This window comes from Chaetura pelagica, unplaced genomic scaffold, assembly GCF_000747805.2.
Source record: "Chaetura pelagica isolate M959 unplaced genomic scaffold, ChaPel_1.0 scaffold47, whole genome shotgun sequence".
NCBI lineage: Eukaryota > Metazoa > Chordata > Aves > Apodiformes > Apodidae > Chaetura > Chaetura pelagica.
The window spans coordinates 2411282-2437574 of NW_009954140.1; the positions used below are offsets into that span (position 1 = coordinate 2411282).

At 35.5% G+C, this 26293-nt stretch overlaps 1 protein-coding gene across 1 annotated transcript in view; it reads left to right on the forward strand.

Annotated features, from left to right (window-relative positions):
- The window catches only part of STXBP4 (syntaxin binding protein 4), a 61355-nt gene that overhangs the window by 11156 nt on the left and 23906 nt on the right, over nucleotides 1–26293 (forward strand). The window contains exons 7-20 of the mRNA XM_010002684.1: nucleotides 640–781; nucleotides 1326–1458; nucleotides 3515–3621; nucleotides 4014–4197; nucleotides 5233–5305; nucleotides 8072–8154; nucleotides 8662–8758; nucleotides 10141–10253; nucleotides 10896–10982; nucleotides 11570–11635; nucleotides 16947–17123; nucleotides 19159–19275; nucleotides 19771–19820; nucleotides 21011–21144. Of these exons, the coding sequence (XP_010000986.1) occupies nucleotides 640–781; nucleotides 1326–1458; nucleotides 3515–3621; nucleotides 4014–4197; nucleotides 5233–5305; nucleotides 8072–8154; nucleotides 8662–8758; nucleotides 10141–10253; nucleotides 10896–10982; nucleotides 11570–11635; nucleotides 16947–17123; nucleotides 19159–19275; nucleotides 19771–19820; nucleotides 21011–21144 (1563 nt within the window). The remainder of the gene's footprint in view (nucleotides 1–639; nucleotides 782–1325; nucleotides 1459–3514; nucleotides 3622–4013; nucleotides 4198–5232; nucleotides 5306–8071; nucleotides 8155–8661; nucleotides 8759–10140; nucleotides 10254–10895; nucleotides 10983–11569; nucleotides 11636–16946; nucleotides 17124–19158; nucleotides 19276–19770; nucleotides 19821–21010; nucleotides 21145–26293) is intronic.

The following is a 26293-nucleotide window of genomic DNA, read 5'->3' on the forward strand; positions in this document are numbered from 1 at the left end:
TAGCCTGACATAATCCTGTAGGACAATAGTCCTACTCCAGTGCAGCAGCAGCTTGCATTTAAAACTCCTATTTGGGGGGAGGGTATATTGGAGGAAGTGTCTGAAAGTCAGGCAAAACACACATGTTTACTTTGTAACATTTAGTTTGTAGTCTAAACATGTAACTGGACAGGTTTGTGTGTCAGTTTCCCAACTCTTAAAATAAATACAATCTCACCTAGTCTCAGCAATTTTAATGAATGAAAAATGTGAAAGGTATTTGGTATTTGTAGATTAAATGTACCATAAGATTTCAAACTACTAATGAAAATTTATTTTATTGAAAACATAAATTCTAATCCTTGGGGAATTGTTACCTAATTAGGATGCCTCTCTATAGCAGGAGTGATTGTTCAGTTGAGATTATTTTTGCATCCAGTTTGAAAAAAATCCAAACATCACTTGCTATGTTTTGGTTATTCCTGGAACCCTGGGTGGCTCTTTTTAGCTGTGTATGCTTCAACTTTCTTTTGGGCATTTGGTTGCTTATAGTTTGTTTTCTAACATGAGAATAGACCCACTGAACTCACATAAGTTGAAAATTTGGGGTTTTTTTCCCCAAATTTGGGTTTAATTTCTTTTTTTCTTTGTTTCTTTAAGCAAAGAAGGGCAGCTCTTCTACAGACAGCTCTTCTTCTGCCTCTTCCTCAAGGTCACAGAGTCCTCAGCTGCATCCAAAGGATAATATCATGACCGTCAACAGAAACAATTCTGTCCCAGCACCATCCCCAAAGCTTGCAAAGTAATTTCTGAAACTGTAACTCTTCTGTGAGCTGTAGGAAATGGTGTATTTGGCTACTCTGCAAAATTCTGGGTTCAGCATTAAGTGGTCAAGTTTGTTTTGTTGTTTTTTTAAATCCCATAAGTTATAATACCATTGATATTACAAACTTCCAATTTTAATAAGGTATTTTCCTCATTTATTGATTGTTTAAATGGTAGAAGTAGATTAATCAGATTGACTAATGTTCTTAGTGTCTCCTAACAAATTAGTGTTTCTGGTTTATATCTAGAGTAGAGAGGAGCTTTAATTCTTGTAAAATAATAACATATAATAATTATATGTATATTTTAAAAAGTAAAATAAAATAATGTATCAGTTCTTTCTGTAATTGCCAGAAGTAGCAACTGAAGTTGCTGATTTTATAGTAAGTAACCAGTGTAACATTTTAACATTGGGCTTAAACGTCTCCTGTTTCTATTTGACACATTTGTGAAATCAGACTTTACTGAGTATCTAGTTCTGTGAAGTAATCACACTTTTCTGTTTTCCTTTCTATTTGTAGGGATAGTGCATTTCAGATCATCTCTGTTTGCAAAGGAACAAGCCTAGGTTTGAATATTGTAGGAGGAATTAACAGAAATGAAGGGCCTTTGGTATATATTCAAGACATTATCCCTGGTAGTGACTGTGATAAGGTAAAGATGTTTTTCCCTCCCTTCCCTTTCAGTCACCTGCATTTTTACCTTCAGTTAGTACCTGCTTCAGTATTTTATATATACAGTTATATTTTAAATACAAATGTCATTACAGGCTGCATTCTGTAAACAAAACTATCTGATTGCATGGTTACATGGTAATGAGAATTATTCATGCATTCATTTGAGATCAATAAGGATCTTATTCCCCAATTTACATATAAGGAAGTAAGAAATGAGCTTCTGTAAGATGCTGCATTACACAAGGTAAATCAGCAGGAACAGAGCTACAGATTGCAACTCTTCTTTCTTTCCTTGGTCATTCAAAAAATAATTTTTCCCTTGGACTTAGTTTAGGTGGATCCTTGCAGTTGGAAAGCATTGTGTAGGCAAATTAGACTACAAACATTCTGATGGTGCAGACTAATAAAATGCATGAATCAGCACTGATTACTGTTTTCATGTATGACAAATGCAGGATGTAAATTAGCAGGGTTTGCCAGTTTTAAAACATAAACAAATAAGAGAAGTGTCTGCTTCAAGTGCACAAAACTGTTGAATCAAGTGCCACCTTCTGCATCCTGAGTTGTTAGGATTATCCTGATGTGTGGATAACAAGTTTGTGCCTGTTGCCAGCTAACAGGATACGAGTTAATTTCATAAGTTGTTTTTGAGACTTTTGGCTCAAAACAGTCTGTACCTACTGGATTTTTGTAGATGAAGGTTGATCCCAAAATGCCAGGATGGGAGTTACAAATGCAACATTTCTCCAGGACATCTTTTTATAGATAAATGGTAATTGTTCTTCTTTTGTTTTCTCCTATTTTGTTGTGGCTTCTAACACATTTTTTTCTCATTGTAAACAGTCTATCATACAGAATTGGTGGACTGAGACATTAATTTGCATTAGGTTCTAATATTAGCAAAATTGAGGTAATTTCCCAATCTTGCCTCTCCTATTTAGGATTTTAAATCTCTGCCACATGAGGGCAGCATTGAAATGGATATAGGCTAGATGTAAGTGAAATGTAAGATTTGCAACTTTTTTCTTTAATCAAAACGAAAACACTGAGAGAAAATAAAGTGCTCTCATAGATTTGAAATAACACTGGTAAAATTATGGCATATGGGTATTAAATATGTAAAATTACACTGCTCTTGAAAAGGTATTTTATATATTTCCTATGTGTCTTCTTCTGTACACAGTTTGTTTGACATAATTCTGTGATTAATTTCTTTAAAGCTGAAGAACACAGACATATTATGTGCAATTTAATGTGGATCACATTAGATAAATGTCATAACTAACTCTGTAACCATAGGTGAATTACATGAATTTTCAGGTAAATTGTTGAGGCCTCTTTTAAAATGTGAATAAAGAAAGCTTTATCTTAGTGAGAAATCTAGCCTGGCATGTCTTAAGTCTTGTTTTACAGTCTCTGAGACAGAAATGTGATACGTTCCTGTGTTGGTAGAAAGCTTACGGTTCATTCAACAGAGGCAATTGGCAATACCATGATGGTTTTCACTGATGAATTCCTAAGAGAGTGATCTGGTTTTCTCATGAAGGTTAACTAAGTGCCTGAAGAGTCCCACGTATAGCCAAGAACATTTGGTTTTGAAATACAGATTAATCCACCTCACAGCTGAATAATTACTAAAGAAGCTTCCTGTAGTCTAGATTCCTAGATGGATTGGGATTCCTTTCTGGAAGAATTACTATCTGTGGTTGGTTTGTTTGGGGTTTTTTAAGGGTTTTTTCCCTTTTTTAAGGGAAATATGCACCTGGGTCCAAATTTCTTCTTTACACAGTATCTGAGATCCTTTCTGTCTGGTGAAGCTTCTGTAATGACTGCTATTGTGGTGATTGATGATTGTGTGATCTGCTGTGCATTTCTGGAAGATGGTATAGTCATTCTTGATATTTCTTACCTTACCAAATCCAGAGGAATATGCTAAAATGCTGTGATCACACATTTCTGTCTCTAGTCTTAGTAATTATTATAAAACTCGTGGTTGATTTATTATTTTTTTTTGTGATTATTTGTTATGTTAGGATGGACGATTGAAGCCTGGAGATCAACTTGTATCCATAAACAAAGAGTCAATGATTGGTGTCTCCTATGAAGAGGCAAAAAGTATAATCAACAGAACAACAACAAGGTATCTGTTACTGTCAAACAGCTCAACCTCCAGAATGTTTTTTTATACAGTATTTATGATCAGGTTGTGAAATGTCTTGTCATGTGTTCTTGGAGCAAAATGCAAGGGACTTTGCAATTTAATGTTAAAAAAAAAGTAATATTATTTTGTAGAAAAGGCTCAAATGCATCTTTTAGACATGTAAAATTGTGATACTTCCTTTCAAAAGAAAAAAAAACAACACACTAAACCCAAACCCATGTTATTTGCCTTTTTTAATGATAGGGAATAGAACATCCTTTTAGAAAATTAAGTAAATAAAGCCGCACACTGTTTGAGAAAATCTTTGCAAGTGTGATGTATAATCTTATGAACAGTATAGTATATAATATGTTGAAACTTTTTAATTTTAGGTTTGAAAGCTTTTGGGAGATAGCTTTTATTAGGCAAAAAAATTCTCCCAGTTTTTCAGAGAATCTGCAACGCCCTTTCAGTCTCTTAAGATCTCCTGTGGCACATGGAGAGCAACAGGCTGCAGTACTTAGTCCTCTTGCATCTCCTAATGGGAAGCTTGTTTCAATGTACACTCCAAGTGCTGTGAGTATAATTGTTATTCCTCTTAGTATAAAGTGAGTAAATGGTATTTTTTCTTAATTTTATTGGAATATCAATATAGGATTATTTTAATTCAGTTTCTATTCTAGTAAGAAAATTACTAGCTCTTTTCCTGTACAATATTAATTCTTTCAAATAGCAAGACTTTTCCAGAGGCAAATAACATGTAACAGTAGAGCAAATCACACTGATGAGAGGAATTAAGAGTATTAGTTGACTTGTGGTAAAAAAACAAATAAAATAAGTATTAACCATATTCTTAGATACAAAGTTCTCCTTACTGTTTCTCCAGGGAGTCAAGTTTCAGAATGCAGTTATGTATTTCAGAGATAAAGTACTCTCAGATTACTACATATGGATGAGTAAATTAGAATCTCACAAGTTGCATTTTTTCCATGATGGTGACATTTTTGCTTAAAAATCAGACTCCTACAAGAATGTGGATTTTTCCTCTTATCTTTCAGCTAAGCAACAACTGTTTTAATCCAGCTCACCATTAGTGTAAAGAAGTAATACTGACCATAAGGAAGAAGATTTAAAAACTACTCTGTTATTTCAATTTTTAAAAAAACATTTTCAATGCATTGCATTTTAAAAAATAAAGTGTTGTCTTTGAGCAAGGGAGGATAAAATGCTCCATGTCAAACACTAAGTCAAGAAAAGTGATCTTCAATTGTTCTTAACTTTGTACTGAAAATTTTTGCCCATATTTCTTTCCAGTTAGAGATAGAAGTGTTGAAACAGGTTGCGTAGAGATTGTGTTACCTTAATCTGTGAAGATATTAAAAACCCAGCTAAGGTTTTGATAAGACCCTATCTAAAATTTTTGAATGACATTCCTCACAGCCACCACCCCTGCCTTCCATGTTCTCCTTGGGTTGTTTTGATGCACCCAGACTTATTTCTCCTCCTAAACATTCCACCCTCTCCCTCTCTGTTACATTGATGTGTATTTCTAGCTTGGCTTGTGATCTGCTTTGGAAATGGTATTTCCTAACTTTTGATTTCCTTTCATAGATGGAAACTGGAGTCAAGATGGGAGAGCCATCTCCAACTCTAGACAGCAGTCCTGCTGATGTGTCTGCCAAAGGTAAATGCTAATTTAATTCTCTGCCACCTTTTTTTTTTCCTTCAATAACTGTCACATGGAAGTTAGTACATAGTGAGACTCAGCAGCCTTTAAGAAAAGAACATTGCACTGGTTTATAGTACTGAATAAAGAACTGAGATCAATGGATTGGTTAGTAGCTTCTGTCAAAGGTAACTTATATTGTCTTTAAGAAGCACTTAAAACCGAACAAAAATGAGTGATCACATTTGGTATACACCAGTAATGATAATAGACTCAGTAGAAACCAGATAATGAAGACTCACATATAGATCAAGATTAGGTTGCCATAGAAACTGTGCTTTCTTGATTGATGAATTTCTGTGGCTCTGTGCTGCTTGTTCTTTTTTTCTTTAAACTCTGGGCAGCATAGTGGAAAGATAGAAATAGCACACAGACCTCTTTAACAGGTTTTCAATCAACAACAAATAGACTATGCACGTGTGTTTATATTTGAGAATCATGGCATTCAAACAAATACAATAGTTGCTTTGGTTGTATTTCTAAATAGGTTTTTTGAAAACAACACTAAGGCAAAATAGAGCTCCTAAACATTGGTGAGAACCAAATCTGAAATGAACAATTTTAATCCCTTTGGGAAACAAATGTGTTGTGTTTGCAAACAGTGAAAATGCAGTAATCTGACATAACCGTGAGTGTCTCACTTGCCACAGCAATGTAACTGTTTCTGTTTTGTATTTCTCTATGGAGACTTGAACTATATTCTTTTTGTTCAGGTGTTAGTAAGTAAATATAACCTTTTCTTCTCAACTTGATGTATAATATACTGAGAAGAGGCAGGACAAATATACAGGATCTGATTCATTCTAGATGTCACTCACTGGTGTTATTGAAATTTGACCTGCATTTATTTTGGCCCATATTAGATATCCCACTTTTAAATGAAACAGTCTCCATATTGCAAATCTGACTGGTCAGCTGCCTTGCTTGAAGAGTGAGCTGGCTGAATAGGAACTCCTGAAACTGGAAAGGTCATAGTGTTGAGTACACCTGCAGTTTAATGAACACACAGGGTTTTTTCATATTGATCTTGAAAAACACTGCGAGTAAATCAGGGAAAAAAGACAAAAGGCTGTTTTTCAATATAATCAGAATATAAGACTCCTAGTTATTATAATGCAATACACAGGAGCTTCATTGTTGCTTAAAGAGACCAAGAACGCCACAGTTTCTTAACATATGAGTAATGTAGAATGGAAGGCAGAAATACTTGCAGCTCCAGTTTGTACTGTTCCTTGACATATTTCATTTTAATCTTATTTAATATCGTATCTTCAGTCAAAGCTGCCACTTCTCTCAAGCTGCACTTTTTCAAGAATAACCTTGAAAAATTAGAGTAGCTCTTAGATTGTTTTTATTTAATGCTGTAAGAAAATCAGCATAGTTTTGATAAATTCTAGCACGACCTTATGCACAAGGCTTTTTTGTTCTCAGTTGAAAGGAAGTGTGCCGATTCAGCTGAGGTTCTAGTCCACTGTCTTCAGAATTTAATATAGCATGTGAGAGGTGTTAAGTGTCAGAGATTTTCAAGATGTTTTGGTTTATGCTTTTGGCATATAAAGAGAATGTAAATTACTTGGAGCTTGGAAACAGATATGCTGTGAAACTTAAAAAAAATAATCATTCCATGCAATTCCTTCTGTTCCTTCAGAGAGTATCTCAAACTGCAAGATCCTTTAGTTTTCAAATGCTAGTCTTGGTTTCAGTACCTCTCTAGTCCTTTAATGAAATAATGAATTAAGATCTAAAATATATTTATGAAAAATTAATACAAACAAGTGTTCTCTTTTCTTCTCAACAAACAAGCCAATGAATTTGTTCTGTTTACATACATCTAAAATCCTAAGAAACTGGTAGCTAGCTGCTCCTTTTGCCTATTGTCTGGGATGAAAGGCTTCCAAAGGTTGCTGCTGCTTGTGTCGTATCCACAAGTGTGTCAGAAAGATGACAAAGCTGTAACTGCATTTCTTGAGTTCCATTAAAACCAAATTAAAAACAATTATTCTGAAATCTTGACTATGAAGTGCGTAGTACTGCTAGCTTCCTTTCCTCAGCTTAGTCATTTGTGTATGTTGGAAATCAAATAGATGCACCATAAGTTATTCATGCAAGTAGCTGAAAGTATGGGAGCTTGAATTTTTTACTATCAGGACTGGAGGAGAGAGGATGATAGATGATGGGTTACTGGATGTGGAAAAGAGTTTCTTCCCAGGGAATAATACTGAGGAGCCTGCTGTAATTCAGTCTAAGCTACCTCCATGCAGGCCTTGGCAACAGGTCTTTCCCTTGCTATCCACAGGGTTTTCTAGATCACTAGATACGCTTTTGGGAGCTGGTGATTATGCTGAGAGTGTATCTTGAAGGTCTTTCCTGGAATTCACAAGTGTTTCCTTTTCTGTTTCCAGTGTAACTGTGTCTCTCTGAGAGATGAGAAAACACCACAAGTATGAGCTGTTTGCTTGATGAATCTCTCAGTAATTCCTAGTTTCTTCCTGCTAATTTGTTACTTGTCACTTTTTGATGTGAAAAAATGGTTTAGTGATTGATAAGCATAATTTTTGTTTATTACTATTCAGTACTTTTTAAAAAAAGTCAATCTAAATATTAACAATTATTTGATGCATGTGGGCATTGATCTGGCATCCATTTGATGAGCAGAGCTTCAGAACAATTTTTTCAAAGCAATAATTATAGCTGTATCATTATTGGATTTTCTTTACTTCTTAGCTATTGCCTCCAGCCAGAGTGATGATTATGAGCTGCAAGGAAAGAACTCCACTATTTGTCTCAAAGCAGAAAAGCTGGAGAGGGTAAATACTTCATCTTTTGAGTCTTCTTTTCTTCCCTTCATGATACATGTAAAACAGCTGGAGAATATTTCTAGGTTGACAAACTTTAAGGTATAAATTATACTCCAGATTTTCTATTTGGGTAGCTTTTTCAGGTTGCAGGCCAACATCTCATTTTATGTATTGGGCAAATTACTGGTTTTGTTAATCTAATTACTGATTAACTCTTCTGGGAATCTAGACATCCCTCAGGATTTTTAAGGCAGTTATTGAGGACAAAGGGTTTTGCTTATTACACTCATCTGTATTCAAGGTTAAATAATATCTGAACATTTCTCAATTAGAAGGAAAAGTCATAGAGTGTCTCTGGAATAAAAGTGTTGTCAGTGAGAGTGTACAATGATACAAAGGCTCTTTGAAGCAAAGCTCCTTAATTACTCCCTCATGTCCCTACAGTCATTATCCCTAGTCCTTTCTTTTCTTTTTCTTTTTCTTTTTCCTCCTCCAAAATAAGTTTTCTTCTTCCAGGCATTGAAATATCTTGGGATTCAGCTCACAGACGACCAGCAGCAAGCCCTAAGGCAACAACTTCAGAAAGATTCTAAAGGAACAGTGTCTTTTGAAGGTAATAATTTCTTAATTATCATGGAAAATAATTAAATGTATGAATATAGAAATAATAGATAATAACCATTAATATATTTTCTGTATGTATTGTGTTGTTAATGCAAATAAAATGATACTTTGAGGCAAGAATCTTATGCTACTGTATAATAATAAGCTTAGAGTTCTGAAACAAAGTAATTGGAAAGCCAATCACAAATTTATCTAATTAAGAGCAGCTTTGAGAAAGTTTTAATTTTATGCTCACAAATTCCTACATTTTTGCCTTAGTGCTTGGGTATTGCAGCTGTTCAAAACTTACTTGAGAGAGTACTGATAGTTAAATAGACTTCTTGAAGCAACTCAACAGACATAATTTAACTTGTTTAGTTTGTGAAAAGCAAGAACATTTCAACTATTGCATATAGAAGAGTTTTGCATGGAGACCATCATGATTCTTCATCTAGCTAATCCTCATTTGGATGAGAATGAGTTGCTACTGTTAGTTATGGCAATTTGGGTAGGTGACACTAACAATTTAAGAATATTTATTGTAAACTGTTAAGACACATGATAGTTCTGATGCTGAAACTGATGGAAATTTCACTTCTGACATTTATGAAAAACAGAATCAAACACCACTGTATGAGAAATAATTCCTTCTTCTTAAACATCCAAAAAACCACTAGATTTTCAAATACGTTATCAGGAAAGATACTGGATCTTCCATCAGATTTTATGTGGTTTAAATAAATTGGCCTTTATATTTCTACTTTTCTGTCATATTGTAGCAGATTATTTTTTTAGACATACAAAACAAATGGTGGTCCAAGCCCTGTTGACTGAGGATGCTGTAGTGTCTGTTTTAAAACTTCCAACTTGGTCAACATCAGTGTTACCAGGTGTTTATCAGGGTGGAAAGGACCAGCAAAGGAAACTGAGCTATGACCTAGCACAGAAGTTTTTCTTTTCCCTGCAGAGACACTGTCTCTCCTTCAGTAAGGTGAATTCATTGGGAAGGGCAGATGGATAAAAGGTTTGCAGATTTCCTTACATTTTTCAGAGGGGTCTGCCAAATGTAGGGCATCTCTAACCAGGTACTTTGAAGGTGAACTTCACACCACCTTTTGTTTTCCTTTCTCCTTCCTTGCTTGATTCAGGGATATTGCATCTCAAAGCCTCTTCTGAACATCTTTGCTCTTACTCTCACCAGCTTTACCAAATGTTTCTGTTCAGAGAGATGTGTCTGATTTTGATAGTTTCCTATAAAAAGCTTATGGAGGGCAGATGCTGCTGTTACAAAAGGTAGCCATGGATTGTGATACTGATAGTTGTGTTGCATCTAGTGATACTGCTACAAAACTGAAGGTGTGAACTACAGCAACAAAATATAAACTTTTTTAGATTTTACTGAAGTTTCAAGACATCTGTTCTCTATGCAATTGAATTCAGCAGATGGTGACCAAAAATATGCAACATTTGGGATCAAGGAAGTTGCCAGTTTACTGGATTCACAGGTAAAATATGTGCCTGTACAGTAGGAGGAGATTATTGGCAGTCCTATTATATGTAAGGTTGCTCCACATCTTGGGCAGATGTTTAGGACAGCTCAATATGATGGTGTTCTTTAAGATAACCTCTTTTCTGTGAAGCTTTTTAAAGCAACCTGCTTTGCGGAACACAGTCCTTGTAATTAACTTGTGATTTGTTCCAGGGATGGATAACAGTGATTTTCTGAGGTTTCTCAATGGAATAAATGTTGCTGCTACTTGTGTGAATGAGAAACAATTTCTTTGGCCCAGTGATTTGAATTACTGCTACACTGAAAATATCATTATTCTAGGGGTGACTTGAAGAAAGAGCAGTTGCAGCATAGAAATATTAACATAAAAAGACTTCAAATAATGAATAAAATGGGGGCTATTAGTGTTGTATTTTGGTACTTTAAAAATATTTTTATTAATAATTTTTAGCAAGAAAAATTGTTCCTTTGGAAGATAAGATGGTGAGAATTTTCTTAAATGTTTTTAGTATTTTTGAAGCTTTAAATTATTTTAAAATGTAGATTAACCTCTCATTTTATTAGTAAGATAAGATGTTAGAGGTAATAGAAGATGCAGTTAGCAATACATTCTAACCTCATGTATCTAAATACACAGTTTGTAACCTGTGATTCTTTGGAGAATGACATGGAAAGACTTAAGAAAGAAAGAAATGAAGCTTTAAAAGAAATGAGTAAATTAAAGGTAATACTTTATTTTTATTTGCTTTAAATTATTTAAGAGACTAACTTATTTTTTAGTGTGTTTAGTAATTTACTGCTTTTCTTTTGAATTTTATGTGCCATTTTCGATGAATAAATAAAAAAGAATGTGAATGTTGAGTTGTACAGTGATCTGTTAAAGGCACAAAAATGTCTTTCTTCTACTCATTTGCTGGGTGGTGAGGTAGCAAGAGACTCAAAACTTGAAATTTAATTATATAACAGAAACATCCAGGAAATAAACCTCAGATGCTCAAGGATCTTAAACACCATTAACAAACTCTCTGAAAAACTAACATTTAGAGATTAAAATTGGGTTTTATCTTAGCTTTTATAAAAGCTCTTTATTATTTATTATTTCCCTCAGAACTTTTAACATTTGTACATTCCTAATTATACAATGTTACTAACAGCCATATGTTGTGACCTAGAAACACAGTAGCTGCCCAGAAGGCAGTAAGTACATGGGCAGGAGTTAAGGATTGCTACCTGTAGTTTGGAAAGAGCTAATTGGGTTTTAGGAATAAAAACTCTAATTATTGATTAGTTTTTCCTTTTTCTTTTTAACAGGAAAAATTGTCTGAATCTGTGAATTTAAAGAAACAGTTAACAGAGGAGCTACAAATAGTCAAGCAAGTATGTTGAAGTTTCTTAGTATAATTATACTTTTAAAAACGTTTTTGGGGATCAGAGGACTTCTGTCTCTCTTGATGCTCCTATAGGTTATACTTTCACACTGATTTCAACACAAAGTGCTTCTTTTGTTACTATAAAGCTGATTAGAATTGGACAATACTGATCCTTAAGTTTTTAGAGCAATGCTACTTCTCTGCTGTTCAATTGAGTAGCAACCGTAAGACAAGTTGAATCAAGTAAGTTGGATAGTAATGTGGTACCTGTCTGCCCTTAAGTGTTTTTGCAGAAATTTTGCTGTTGCTGTGCAACAGTGTGCCAAATCTGCAGTCCTAGCTTGAGCCATTTGGTATATCAACCAGAGTCTTAAGCATGAAAAAATAGATGTACTTCTACATGGTATTTACCAGAAAAAGACCTGCCTGAAGTGCTTGGTGAGGAAAGCCCTGTTTCTGTCTCCATACCTATAACTGGGAAAGGAGAAATCACGATTTCTATGAACTTTAGCCTTCTCGTGTCTCTTAAAGGAAATTTCCAATTGTATCTAAGGAAGTTAGGCTTGGACAAAGGTGTTTTAAGTGGCAGCAATGCCCGTTTTCTGCCACGTGGGGCCCTCGTACCGTTATTTTTGGTCCAGGACAGTTATAGGACGGTGAAGGTCAGCTTTGCAGGGCAGCCAACCAGGGGATAAATACTCTGATTTTATAGTAAACATTTAAAATAACTACTGTTGAAAAGGTTCCATGTAGTGAGATGAAAGTAAATAATACATTCTATGCAATCACAGCACTATGTGACCTCTTTTAGGAGATACAATCAGTCTTTTAATGGAAATTTTAGTTCTCTTTATACTATGGTACATTTTCACGTATTTATGTCTGTTTCTGTAGTTCAGAACCAGTGTTGATGCTGAGATACATGATGATATGAAGTTTAAAAATAATAGGCTAATTACAGTAAAGTTGGCATTTAACGTAGAATGATGCATTCTTGCTTGAACTGGAGTTAATGAAATGATTTAATGAGTACATTATGGAGCCCTAATGGCCTGACTAAAAGTAAACAAACCAACCTAAGTATAAGATTAATTTCTACTGAATTCAGTACAATTTAAATCTTTTAAATATAAATAAATAACTATTTTCCTAAAAAAAAAAAAAAGTTTTAAGTCAGGATACTGGCTAATAGTAATTTATAACAGTATCTTTTGTGGTATTTCTACTATCTACTAATTGTGAATTGCAGAGATTACAGCTTCATTAGGACAGGAGTACAAATATTCTGGTTAATGGACATGCTTTGTTAGTGGTGCTTGACTTGATAGCTAACAGGAAAAACAGACTCTGAAGATTAGAAATAGTGGTAAATTTTAAATGAGGTAATTATTTTCTAATATTGGTCTATGGCAATTAAGTTATATTAATTGATACATTTTACTTTAATTATAGCACTATTTTTAGGTCTTCCTTGAAATCATGAAGAACCTGAAATTGGCATAGAACCAGAAAGGCACTTTTGTGTACCTGTAGTCTTGTCAACATCATGAATGGGAAATGTGTGATAGTGTCTTTTATCTTCCTGAATAAATCTGCCTGTATTCTGTGTTGCCTGAAAGCCCTGGGTCACATCACCTTAATGATCTCTTCTTTGCTAAAGCTTTTTATGCACCTGAACTAAACATAGTGATGTGAAAGGCTGTAAAGATAGGACAGTGTTTAAGGTATCCCTTGCTGCTGGACCTGTATTTCATAAGGGGTAATATTTCCTATTCTATGCTTATGTTGTCTAAGGGGAAAAGAGCTCTGAAGACTAAGGCTTGAATGGCTGCTACTTTGGAAGCAGCATCTAATTTGTTATCCTTCCTGAAAAGAAGTATTTGGTTTATTTTTTATGTCATTGGCTTTTTATTTCAATAATATATAGTAAAGATACTTAAAGTTCTTTTAAAAGATGTTTCCAACACATAATTGTAAAATTAATGAATAAATATAATTGGTTTGTAACTGCAATATTAATGTAGTTTAAAAGAACACCTCTGCTCCAGTGTTTGTGGTGGCTGGCATAGTACTTGCATAAAACCTCCTGCTCTTATTGAGCTTGTCCAAGGAAGAGATAGAATCTGGCTTTGAAAGAAACTTGTACCTTGAAATTGATTCTGTAAGGGTTCACTTTGCCTCTAGCCTGCAGTTTCTTAGCCTGCAGTCCTCTCCAACTGCTTGAGAGGACGTTGTGAAGAGGTGGGCACTGGTCTCTTCTCACAACTGGTGATAGAACAAGAGGAAGTGGCCTCAAGCTACGCCAGGGGAGGTTTAGACTAGACACTAGGAAGACCTTTTTCACTGAAAGGGTTGTCAGACATTGAAACATGCTCCCCAGGGAGGTGGTTGAGTCACCACCCCTGAATGTACTTAAAAGGCATCTAGATGTGGTGCTTGGGGATATGGCTTAGTGCTAGGCTTGGCAAAGAGGGGTTCATGGCTGGACTGGATGATCTTGAAGGTCCTTCGCAACCTAAGTGGTTCTACGTTTCTATAATTTGTTGCAGTGGCTTCATACTAGATTAGGACAAATGGTCTCATCAGGCATAAATATAGATGAAATATTAACAGCTGCAGGTTCCATTTCTGTTATGTCTTCCTGCATAAAAGCAGTTGAATGGGACAAGAGAAAATGAAGCATCCATCTCTTCTTGCTTGGTCAGGGCCCCTTGCTGGGTTCTCTTATTTATGCAGTAAGTCAGAGTGGTGCCAGCTTCAGTAACTGTAGAACTGGGAAACCTGATGGTATCGTTTCCCTTTGTGCCTCCCTGCTCTTGCAAACAGCTCTGGTTTGTCAGAAAATTTTGCTAATTCATGTGTAGTGTGGGTAATTGTTTCATTGTAATGTAAGAATCCATTGTTCACTAATTATTCCTTTAGGTCTTTCACTATTGAAATCTGGTCATACTTAGTCTGCTATTACAGGGAAATTAATATTCAACAATTAGGTTTCTGAAAAAACAACAGAGGAGTAAAGGCAATTCTGGATTATAAAAGATTAATCCTTTATCTCAAGGAGGTGTTATTTCAAAATTAAAACCTCCCTTTTCATTACAGCAATTTTCCCATGACTTTTCTCATGTCATTTTATTTCAGTAATTCCTATGTGTGCATTTTTAAGATGCCACCCTTTATATTAGCAAAACTTAATACCAGAGCATCACTTCACTTCTGTCTACAAGACTTTTTTTCCACCTCCAGCCTGTTGCTGAGGGATACCTTTGATTCTGAAAACCAGTCATCCTGTGTAGCAGCAGGGCCAGCTTTTCTTGCCAGCGAGACGCTGCTTCTTACAGTGAGAAGAAAATGTCCTCTACAGAGGCAGTGAGTTTGACCTCTACTTTTGTAGATCTATAACTTCTTAGAAGCCTGTCTCTGTGTTCTCAGAATTGTTTCTAGGAAAAAGAGCTGCTCTGAGCAGCTTGTAGGAGGGGTAGATTGCTCTGGTGGTCTTTCATTGCTTGCAGTAATGGCCCCTTGTGCTGCTTTTAGTGCAGTGCAGACACAGAGCTATAAAAGGAATGAGCCAAATAGGCTTTTAAACAGTCTGTGTTTCCAGGTGGAGGTGATCATCATGTAGAATAGCCTCATCTAATTTTTTGTGTTTCCAAGAGGAGAAGAAAAAAAAAATCATTACACTTGCTGTCAAGAGATACATTTAAATAATCTTTAACTTATCTTACCTTCCCATAACAGAAACCTCTAAAATATAGGACACCAGTGTCATTTGTATTCACTAATGATGTTGCCATTTGCTACATGTGTGATTGCTTCTTCTAATGCTTTATTTTCTAAAAGACCAGCATGTCCCTGGCAATCATCCAAATTGGTATTGTATTGCAAAACCATAATGAATATGAGGAAGGTGATGTCCTAAATATGTCACTGAGATTCGTTTACTTGTGGCCTGAAATAAATATAAACTGTTGGTAAAGACTAAAGGTCTTTGTACAGGTTAAAAGCCATATGAAACTGAGATGGGTAGATCATTTCACAGAAAAAACATTATGACAAAGTATAGGAAAACCTGGCTCGAAGAATATTAATTGCACAGAAAAATAATCCTAAATTAGGAAAAGATAGAATTAAATCTGCCTTTGTAATCTTAGCTGACCTCTCCAGACATTTATATAACGACACCTGTTAAATATGATATGATTTTTCTTGATCCAAAAAAAGAGGAAGATTTGGTCATTTAGGTTTTTCAGAAAGAGTGATTTCAAGTAGAGTTTCCAGAATGTTATTTCCTAATTATTATGGATTCTTAGTGCCTTGTTTATTCTCTGCCCCTGCCTGTTTCTACTCTAGTCCCATTCCCAACCAGGAAATAGTTACAATAGTAAGATATAATAGCTACATTAGGAATAAGATATTTGCTTAAGTATCCTCAGCTGAGGACGTTGTACAAAGAATTTCTATCTCTGTGAATTTGTATATATAAAGCTTATAATTGTAAGGGTTCCGAGTTTTTGTATAAATTTAATTTTTACACAGATTAATAGAAAGCTAAAAGTAAAGTCTATTTACGGCTTTTGGTGCCAGAGAGCCTGTTTGTCTGCATTTTTGGATGAGCAGTTTGTTGTTTTTTTTCCTAGTGTAAACTCATCTGTTGTCCAGACCTTTAGTCTGACTTTTTAAATTCACAAATCAAAGGTAACTTGAATTAATATTCGGGAGCAAAAAGAACTGAGCAATATCCTTCTCTAAATCAGATTTTACAACATTTAGGGATTACCTTAACTGAATAAAAAGCTAACAGTTTCCTATTTCCTAGTTTCCATATATTATTTATGTATAAATTTTATAAAATGCTCTTCAGTGGTAATAAAGGATAACAAACTAGGCAAAAAAGTAAAAATGAGCACTGACTTTAGGAACGTGAACTGGATACTTGGATTAGAATCCATCCACAAGACGGGCCAACCCTGAACTGAGTGTGAATTCAGGCAATAATAGCAAAATGAAATAACTTCTCATTAATGTACTTTTTTGTGTGGAAGTGATGGGGCAGATTTACAGCATCAGATGGATTTTTATAAAACATCTTATTAGATTTACAGTATTCATAGAATTCATTGTTTAGTTTATTAGGTAGATTATCTCTCTCCATAAATACCTGCTCTTTGAACACCATACACTTAAAAAATAGCAATGGAACCATCTAGCCATGAGTACTAAAACATAGCCCTAATGCCAACTGCAGTGTTTTGGGGTTCAATTTGTACTGCTTTCTTAGCTGGATTTGTAACTTTCCAATTACACTCTGTCACCATCAGGAAGCCAAGGCAGCTGTAGAAGAGACAAGAGCCCTGCGAAGCAGGATTCATCTTGCAGAAGCTGCTCAAAGGCAGGCTCGTGGAATGGAGATGGACTATGAAGAAGTAATTCGTCTGTTAGAAGCTGAAATTGTGGAGCTGAAGGCTCAGCTCACAGATCATTCTGGCCAAAATAAAGTAAGCAAAGCAGCTGCCTGTTGTAGTTACCATGGTTCCGTTGCTGTTGTCATGTATCTTGTTTTCATTTTCTTTTCATCTGCTTTTCTAAAGTAGGTCACTGTTTGTCTTGTGTTATTCAATAACTGGAATGATGCATAGTGAAGGGGATAATGTGAAGTGAATGAGTCTTCCTTTATCCAGATATCTTTGGGCTGGAAAAATAGGAGCTAGATGCATATGTGGGTCATAGGTCCAAATGGCACATCTCAGGCACTGAAACATTGAATAGTTTCTGGACTACGTATATATTGTATTTAAAGACTATAAGTATATTTGTATGCTTTTGTTTTTATATAAAAATGGCCTTCATGTTTATATTTCTGTTAGGAAAATAAGAATAATATGAAGTCCAGTGCAGTTCTTCAGTAAATTTAGGTCTAATCAAGATGGTATTTACACGCTACTAACATTATACTGCCCAAAGAATTTATTCTTTTATTAAATTGAGCCTCATTTTTAAAACCACCTCATCTCCAGTGAGGCATTTCAAACCATGCTCAGGAATAAAACGTTTGAGGTACTTTTACATTTTTCCCCATAATTGTGGGTCTGTTACAGTTTGAATAAGTGCAAACAGGCTGGCATTTGGGTGTTCAACTTGTTTTTCTCATGAAAAATGGGTATGCATATGCATTGCTGAAGAAAAACTACTGAAATGTTGCCTTACTTTATCATGAGAATTAATTCAATATTACAAGATATTAAAAGTTAAAATCTGTTGTGGACAAGCTTGCAAAGAACCTACATAGCAAAAGCATGTAGCTCCCAGGGAGGAGTTCCTCTCATCTAACTGTCAGTGTGTGTCATGAGACAACTCACACCCTACACATATTTTCTGAACATCTGGGTGAGATGCCCCATCTCTTATTTTTTGAAACAATGATTTTAATCAAAATTTTAAGAAATTCAGAGCATGTGGGTTGCTTTCTTAACTCTTGCTTCCTGAGATGCTAGCCCGAATTCCTGAAATTCAGAGTGAGAACTTGAAAATCTGAGTTGAGGTTTGATTTTCTGCAGTCCTTACTCAAAAGTAGTAGCATCAAGTAGATACCAACACTATAGTATACTCTTTTTAGTATAAAAGATTGAGGTCCCTCTGAGGGCTTACCAGTTCCTGCTCCAGCAGTGGACAGTGAGATTACCAAAGAAAGGTGTTTTAATCAACAGGTCCTTTCCAATTCAAAGTGATCATGATTCTGCTGCTTTCTACAGTGCATAGAAACAAATGTGTGTGCTCATTTGCTTCAAGTAAAGATAATATGAGGGGATTGGTGGTTTTTTATCGGAGTTTTCTAGTAGGTAGTGGGCTTTCAGAGAAGATCACCTACAGTGGTGTAAAAGTTTCTTTTTAATTATAGTAATATTTTTCTTCAATTTTGGAAAGTGTTTGGGCATGGGTGTCCATAAGCAGACAGCTAAACAAACATGCCTTTGAGGGCTTGACTTGTGGTCCTTTCACAGCAACAGTGCCAGGGACTCAAGCTGAAACCTCGAGCCTTCAGAACTTGATCTAATGGGGTTCACATTCTCTGCAGCTGAAATACAGAGGGGATGTGCAACACTGATCAATAGATTATACAAGTGCATGTGGAGAAATCCTGGGGGGTAATTATGCCATAATTACTGTGTTGTTGGAAGGGGGTGTGGATGCAAACTAGTGGCCTGAGTTTGTACATAGAGTGGCTATTTATGCCACCCTGCTGGCAGATACTCTCGCCATCAGGTTGGTATTTTTGATCCATTCATGAGTCAGTTTAAAATGTCTTAAGAATCAGCCCTGTTAGCTGCTGTTTGCTGCCAATTTTGCTGTACTTTTATGTCATTTGCCAAAGTCTGTTGCAATTTGGGAGCTGTTTTACAAACAGAGCAGTCATACCTGCCCCAGGAGAGTGTATGTGAAGCATATCAGACATCCCTTTCAGTTCACAACCTGTATCAATGTGACCCAGGGCAGGAAAGTATTAGAGTAAAAGTCTTAAAATATCTTTCCTAGGATAACATCCAGGACTTGAGAAAAAGAGTTACAGTGCTGGACTGCCAGCTGCGGAAATCAGAATCAGCTCGGAAGACCTTTGAGGTGGCTACTGAGAAACTGCTACAGTTTGTAGAGGTAACTTTGCCTTTCATTTCTAGCAACGTTGTAGTTGGAAAACTTTTGTGTTGATGCTTCTGAAGAATCAACATAATAAACTGACTACAGACTGGTTTGCAGACATCCTTTCATTGTTAGAAATGAAGATGGAGTTGAACTGTACAGATCTGTCGAGGAATTTACTTAATCTTTTTGTTTTGCCATACACTAAAAAAATGAAACTGATCATACAATTTTTTTCACCTATTTTTTCTCACATAGGAAAGGATAAAAAGTAGTACTTGATAATATTTTGAAATTACGTAAAATTTTAAAAAGTGATGTTATGATATTTATTTATTTTAAACGGCCTAAATATTTTGGTTTTTACATTTACACTTCTAGATGGGAGAGATGAGACCCTTTAACTACAAATCGAATCGCCCACACTCAAATAGAACATTGAATGATAAAGTGTTAACTTTCTGTCTGTCTTGATTTATAACCTGTTAACTTCTTGACTATGGCCAACAGGTTGTGCATGAAATACTTTCAGAGAATTCTGCTTCCTCGACAGTTTTAAGGTAATGGCACAGTTATTAATATTGAAATGGCAATATTAATATTGAAACACTCGACTCTTGTTTCAAAGTCTCAAAAAACTGTCTTGCAGCTATTTTCCTAGATATTTTTTGCTTTATGTTTCTGAGTGTCATTTTATTGGACGAGGGGGAATGGCATGAATTATAAATTAGGCTTTCAGGATACAGCTTCATTAAAAACCTCAAGATCAAATTAAAACAGTTAGTAATTAAATAGCTATGGTTGTCTGGGATGTTTCCTTAAAGTAATTACAATGTGCTAAGGATTATTTAAAATTGCAAGGATCCTTAACAGTGGGCTATAATTTTATTTTTATTTTACTATTGTTATTTTTTTTTTAAGATTTGCCCAAGCAATTTTCCATCATAATTAATCCAGGAGCATATAAATTAATTGATAATGTGTATATCCATTTCAGTTTTATTGCTTTTCTTGTTTAAAAAGGTACCTAGGGATATTCAAAAAAGGTTTAGAGCAGCCATTGATCCTTCAGAACATCAGCATGACTGTGCCTAAATGTCCCAGATAGTGTTCTATTCATGTTTATGTAATAGTGAAGTTAGTTGGTCTCTGTCCTGCCATTTTTCAGTAAAGCTCTCAAGGAAATAAAATCTATTTAAGTGAAGTTAGCTGGAACTTTATTTCAAAAACATCTGCAGGATCAAACCAGCTATTGTATTGTTGATGTCTGTATTATCTTATGCTAATTCTGGTTAATTAAATGCAGTTCCCATTGGCGCTGCACAAGAATGATGCATGTTTTATGAAATTCATAGGCTTTATTTTTGTATATGGATTGAAGTATAAAACAAAGCTAAAGTGCCAAACTGACTCACTAGCAGTTGTAGCAGGTAAGAATTAGGTCCCATAAAGCACTGTCCCTTCTTAAATACTAATATGAAAATTACTTTTAAGTAGATGACTTTCCTGACACCCACTGAGTTTTTGAGATGTGAAGACTAGATTTTGAGATGTGAATGTTATTTGAATTGAGCTGTCCCAATGACCTGATTCTACAGTCAGAACTGCTTCTGAAGCAGACTCAATTTGGTAGTTTCAATCTTTTTTGTTCATACCACGAGACCAAAACCAATCTAGAAACACAAGTTACTTTATTTAAAATTACCATTTATTTATAATCTTACGAATAAATACATCGTTTTGTTCTCAGTGACAGAAGAACAACATTGTCTACTAAAGCACTTCTCGCACGGTTGGGAAGGATTGGACCTACTGCCACAACAGCTCTTGCAGCAGAAGCCAGAGACCTTGCCAAGTCTGTCCGTGCCATTTTGGAAGTAGACTGTGAGTGAGTTTGTGTGTCTTTGTGTGCATGTCTGCATATACACACACTTAGAGATACTTCCATTCTTCCATCAGATGTTGTGGTGTAGCATCTTGCAATTAGGGGTAGCATGTTTTATTAGTAACCATGTTGGGGGGTTTTTTTCCAAATGTGGAAGAAGGGTCCTGAGTAGGAGTTCTGTTTGGGTAGGGCTAGGGCTGTGCTATGGGTCAGGGGTCCAGAGTCCAGTGTCTTTCAGGATAGTGGAAAACCTGCAAATGCAGGAAAAGGACTCTTGCTGATAAGGGTATTTTGGTTCTGTTATCAGCACTCAACACTCTTCCAAAAACAATATACTGAGAATTCTCTGTAGTTCAAGATCACCTTGATCTAAACGTTAGGAGGAAGAAGTAAAAAGCAACCATCACATGGGATTCTAGAGACTTGGGTTTACTTGTCTCAAAAGACATCATCTGAAACTCATTGAATGAGAAGATTTCTACAAATCTTTAAAAAATCAGAGCATTATTGTTAAGGATTTTGCTTGAGGAAGCAAATGCAGAGCTTTTAAATCTGGTATCAATTCATCAGCAAAGAAGCTAGATATTTTTAATTTAAAAAGGGGATGTGAGCTGCCAGACCAATGATTGGTAGCACTGGAGGACAGTGCAGGTTCAGTAGTGAGCAGAGGAGTTCAGTATGTGCCTTCATAAGCCATAATTAGAATATAAAGCTGTTCCAGAATACATTTTTTCCTAGTAAACTTAAAGCAGAAAATTAATGCCAAAATGAGGAATATGAAGATTTCCAGAATCATGTAAAACTATCAGAATTTCCTGCCTTTTTTCCTGCTCTATTTTTGTACCAGAATATTTACAAAATGTTATTCTGCTGAATTTACATGAACATATGTCAAGTAGTGTCTTAATGAAGATTTTACTGCTGTAGGGAAGGAGTGTAGCCTGCAGTTTCATTTGGAGGTACTTGTATGTCCTGAGGTCATTGCCAGCAGTGTGTTCCCATTAGTTACAATTATGCCAGTTCCTGACCAGTTACTGTAATAAACCACATGCAGTTTTAAATCTGAGAAACAGCTGTGGTTTATTATACAATTCCTAGTTTAGATCATAAAAATGATTGTATATTTTGGTCATTTTTGCCTCTAGTTGAGCAGATATGTCAGTTCTAATCCAGTTTCACAAATCCAATGATTTGTGAAAATAAAACAAATGGCCTGACACATTACAGGAGTTTTTTGAAAGCTGATGAATTATGATTGACAGTAATTGTATAAAACATTTTAATATCCTTTTTATTATGTTTGGGAAGTAATTTAGAAAGGGGCTGAATAAATATATTTGTTGAGGAAATGTTTAAAGATGTGAAAAATGTCTTATTTGACATTTGTTATACAATATATTTATGACATTACTCTATGGAGAAGAAAGCAAAATAAGGAGATAAAAAAGTTGTTCGAAGTGTTGAGAATATTAGAATTAGAGTGACTGGAGGAGGTGAAAAGAGTAACAGTGGCCAGGAGAGGAGATAATTGGTTTTCCACCAGTGGCAACGGTAGAGTTGTCATCTTGAATTGTTTCTATCACACTACACAGGAAACCGTGCAAGGAGAACTTTAAGTTCTAAATGCAACTGAGTCTTAACATGCAGTTGTGTCAAACATAAGGGGTAGGATAGATGTTAGAAAGCTCTGGAGACATAGCAGGGATCCATTTTGTGAACCTGAGAGTTAAAAATAGCTCTGCAGAGAAGGATTTAAAGATTGAACATCACCCTTCTTGAGTTCATTCTGATTTGGAGAGTATTACAGATAGATTTGGGCTCTGATGAGCTTGTGTATGAGATTAAAGATTTAAAGCTCACTCTTTCAAAAAAACAACAAACTAGTAGTTAAGGGAGAGTAACTATTTAGTAGCATTCTGGCTGCAGTTCTTTATGCCACATTCTCACAGAATGTTTCCCATGTGGTCTTCAGTTTTCTTGCAGGTGAGCTGTCATAAATGTATGTCATGTGTATATCAAATATACACAAATACTCAAATATCAGACATCAAAGAAAAAAGTGCAATAGACATGACCTTTTTTTCAGAAAGATATCCTCAACCTAATAATTTGTCAATTATTTGTTAGAGAATTGGAAAGCATATATTTGAGGTTGCTAAGTGGATAAAAACATACAGCTGGGCAACCACTATTGTATGTTTTACCTTATAAATAGATCTTTCAGTATTTGCTTCCATTTGTACAACATGAAGTAAAGAAGCCCTACCCAAAATACCTTTTTGGTTCACTTACAATAAACATGAAGCAAAGCCTAGGTGCAAAGGCAGGGCTGAGGAGTGTTCTTCCAAAAGAGAGCTGTTTCTCTTGTTAAAGATCATCCTTGACAACCAGGTCAAAATGACCTATTTATGAATTAGCCACACAAACTGTCTTCTTCCTCTGTAATAGCATGACATTTTGCCTCAGGGAAGAAGCTTGAAGAAGTTCAGAGTATTCCAGAAAATCTCCAAGTACATATAGCCCTGTGACAATGCTGCAGATCAGTTTTCAGCTTCGTAGGTTGAATGTCAGCTGTGTGGAGTCAGTTTGGGGATTCTACAAGTGAGAACTCTTTAAAACAAAAAAACAGGTCATTTTCTGGAGCTTACAACTACAGTTTCCTCAAAATCCAGAAATGCAGATAAGAAAGTAATAAACAGAATAATCAAGCTCATCCCTTGAAAACACTCATCCTTCATCTTCTGGGAGGACTGTAAGCTATTTTTAGAAGTCAAGTCTTGAGAGGCCTTTCTGCTTTGTAGAATACAAGTATCTCCTGAAGACAAAGAAAATTACTTTCATCATACAAAGGATAATGCCTCTGTGAAAGAAATGTAACATTTAAAAGTAGTTGCTGGCTGCACTTAGAAGTCCACATGGTGCAAATTGTGTTAAAAAAATAATCTAGAAAGCATTTTCTTCTTTTCGATTACAAAATTAGAAAAGAAATAGGCTTGGTACTGGTAATGGCCAAAATCTGATTAACCCAGGAACATACTTAGCTCTTCGTAAAGTAGCAGGCAATTGGCATTTTGAAATGTGCACTGGAATAGTGCAGCTTTCAAGTGTTTTCACTGCTAATTTCCTTACTCTGCCTCTGAAATTTCTCTCCACAAATACAGTCTTCCTTTTGTTGATTAATTCCAGTTATCAGTATCCACCAAGTGCTGTGGGGTCTGCTTCTCTGCTCAACAGGAACTCAAGCACTGCATCTTAAACCGTCTTTTCCCAACATGTTCCTGGGATCTGACACGTGGCAGTCATGCTGAAGTGCAAATGATCTCCAAATTAACATAGATTCCAAAAATCCTGCTTACCTTGCTGAGACTCAGCTTGCCAGTCACAGTAGTCGCTATACACTTGTTTCTGAAGATCCTCCAGGCAGAAGTTGAGTTGCCCAGTTTTTGTGCTAATTTTCCTTGTATGCTGACTACTTATAAAAAGAAAGCAATGGCAACTTCTGGTGGTCTGCATCTGTTAGTGCTTGTTCTCTTGATAGTTCAGTTGCTTTTGGTTTTTGGACCACAAAGTCCTACATGTCAGACATTAAAAGCTGAAATATGGAATCTCTCAGCTTAGTTTTTCTTTAAAATGTATTATGATCAATAGCCAAAACCATTCCATATTTAGCCATGTATAGTTGTCCCTTCCCATTCTTTTGACAGTGTGAGAGGAACAAAATTGTAAGTCTTCTCAAATAATAATTTTGCTACTCAAAAAGCTCTAATCATGCTAAGTATTCCTATTACTTCTATTTATTTGCCGTGACCCTGGTGTGTTTGCTTATTACAACAGAATTAATGTCATATACATTCTTGCTATTTTGTTCTTGAAATTAAAGGTACAACAGTGTTAGAATTCTGTACGGATAATTGACTGTAGTTCATCAGGAGAGTTCTGAAAAGCTGGCATCCAAGTGTAGGCTGTTCCTCTCTACTTGCCCCTGCCCCCTGGTTTATGTCTTTGTATCAACTTCCAGATGTAATTGTAACATAGACAGGCATACCCTGGCTAACTTGGCTGTTGTTAATTAGACTAGTGATATTAAAGATGCATTTGCAGAGACTTATTATCAAGAGACAAGTCCTCTGTTGACTCCAAGAATATTTCTGGTTGCTATGTTTGCTGAAACTCATGCTGTTATGTCTTTTTATATTTTTAGTATCAGAAAGAGAAAATTATTTCCTGCAAGATCATCTTTGTGGGGATAATTCAGCACTGGGAGGGTAGCATCCCTTTAATATTCTTTCAGCTAATGAACTAGAAATGTACATTTTCTTCCTTACTAGAAGAGCTGCTTGGGAAGCAGCATAATGGTAACTAAAGAGATAACTCTGTGTATTCATTGTTCTGGCAAGGCCATAAATATTTCAGTGAATTACTTAAATCAGAAATAGAAGAGACCTATTAAATTATACAATTTATATCCTGAATGCATCTGTACAGCTCCCCTTTTTAATAGCTTTTGGCTAGCAAAGGAAATAAATCTTAAAATCAGCATGGTGTGCTTCAAAGATAAAGAGACTGTTTGTCAAATAACATTTTTCTGAGAGTACCTCCCTTAGAAAATACTAATTTGGTGAAATTGAACTGCATTATTTGTTCAAAACTTTCAGTGGTGCTTAAGAGCCAAGTAGATGTGATGCTGAGGGACATGAGTTAGTGGTGGACTTGGCAGTGCTGGAGTAATGGTTGGACTTCATGAGCTTGAAGACCTTTTCCCCTTTTCCATCCAAAATTATTCTGTTCTATTCTAACAGCAACAACTAAAGAGGTAATTTTTCCCAAAAGAGAATTTATCAATTATTTTATTCATTGAAAAACTTCACAGCTTTACTAGACTCTGAAAGTTGAAGAATTTTCCCACAAAACAGAAATACTTAATGGGAGGGTCATTTAATTTCTGTAGAAAGTAAAAAGAGGGAGCTGTTAAACGAACATTTTACTGCTGAATCTTGCCTAAGTTGGCATTTAAAAATATATGTTTATATATCCCAGAATCACACTGGTATTTCTGGAATATGACCTGCTCATCAGTACAGAATCATGCTGAATATTGAGCTCATGGGAACTGCTGTATTTTGCCACAAAATATTGGCACTGTATCCT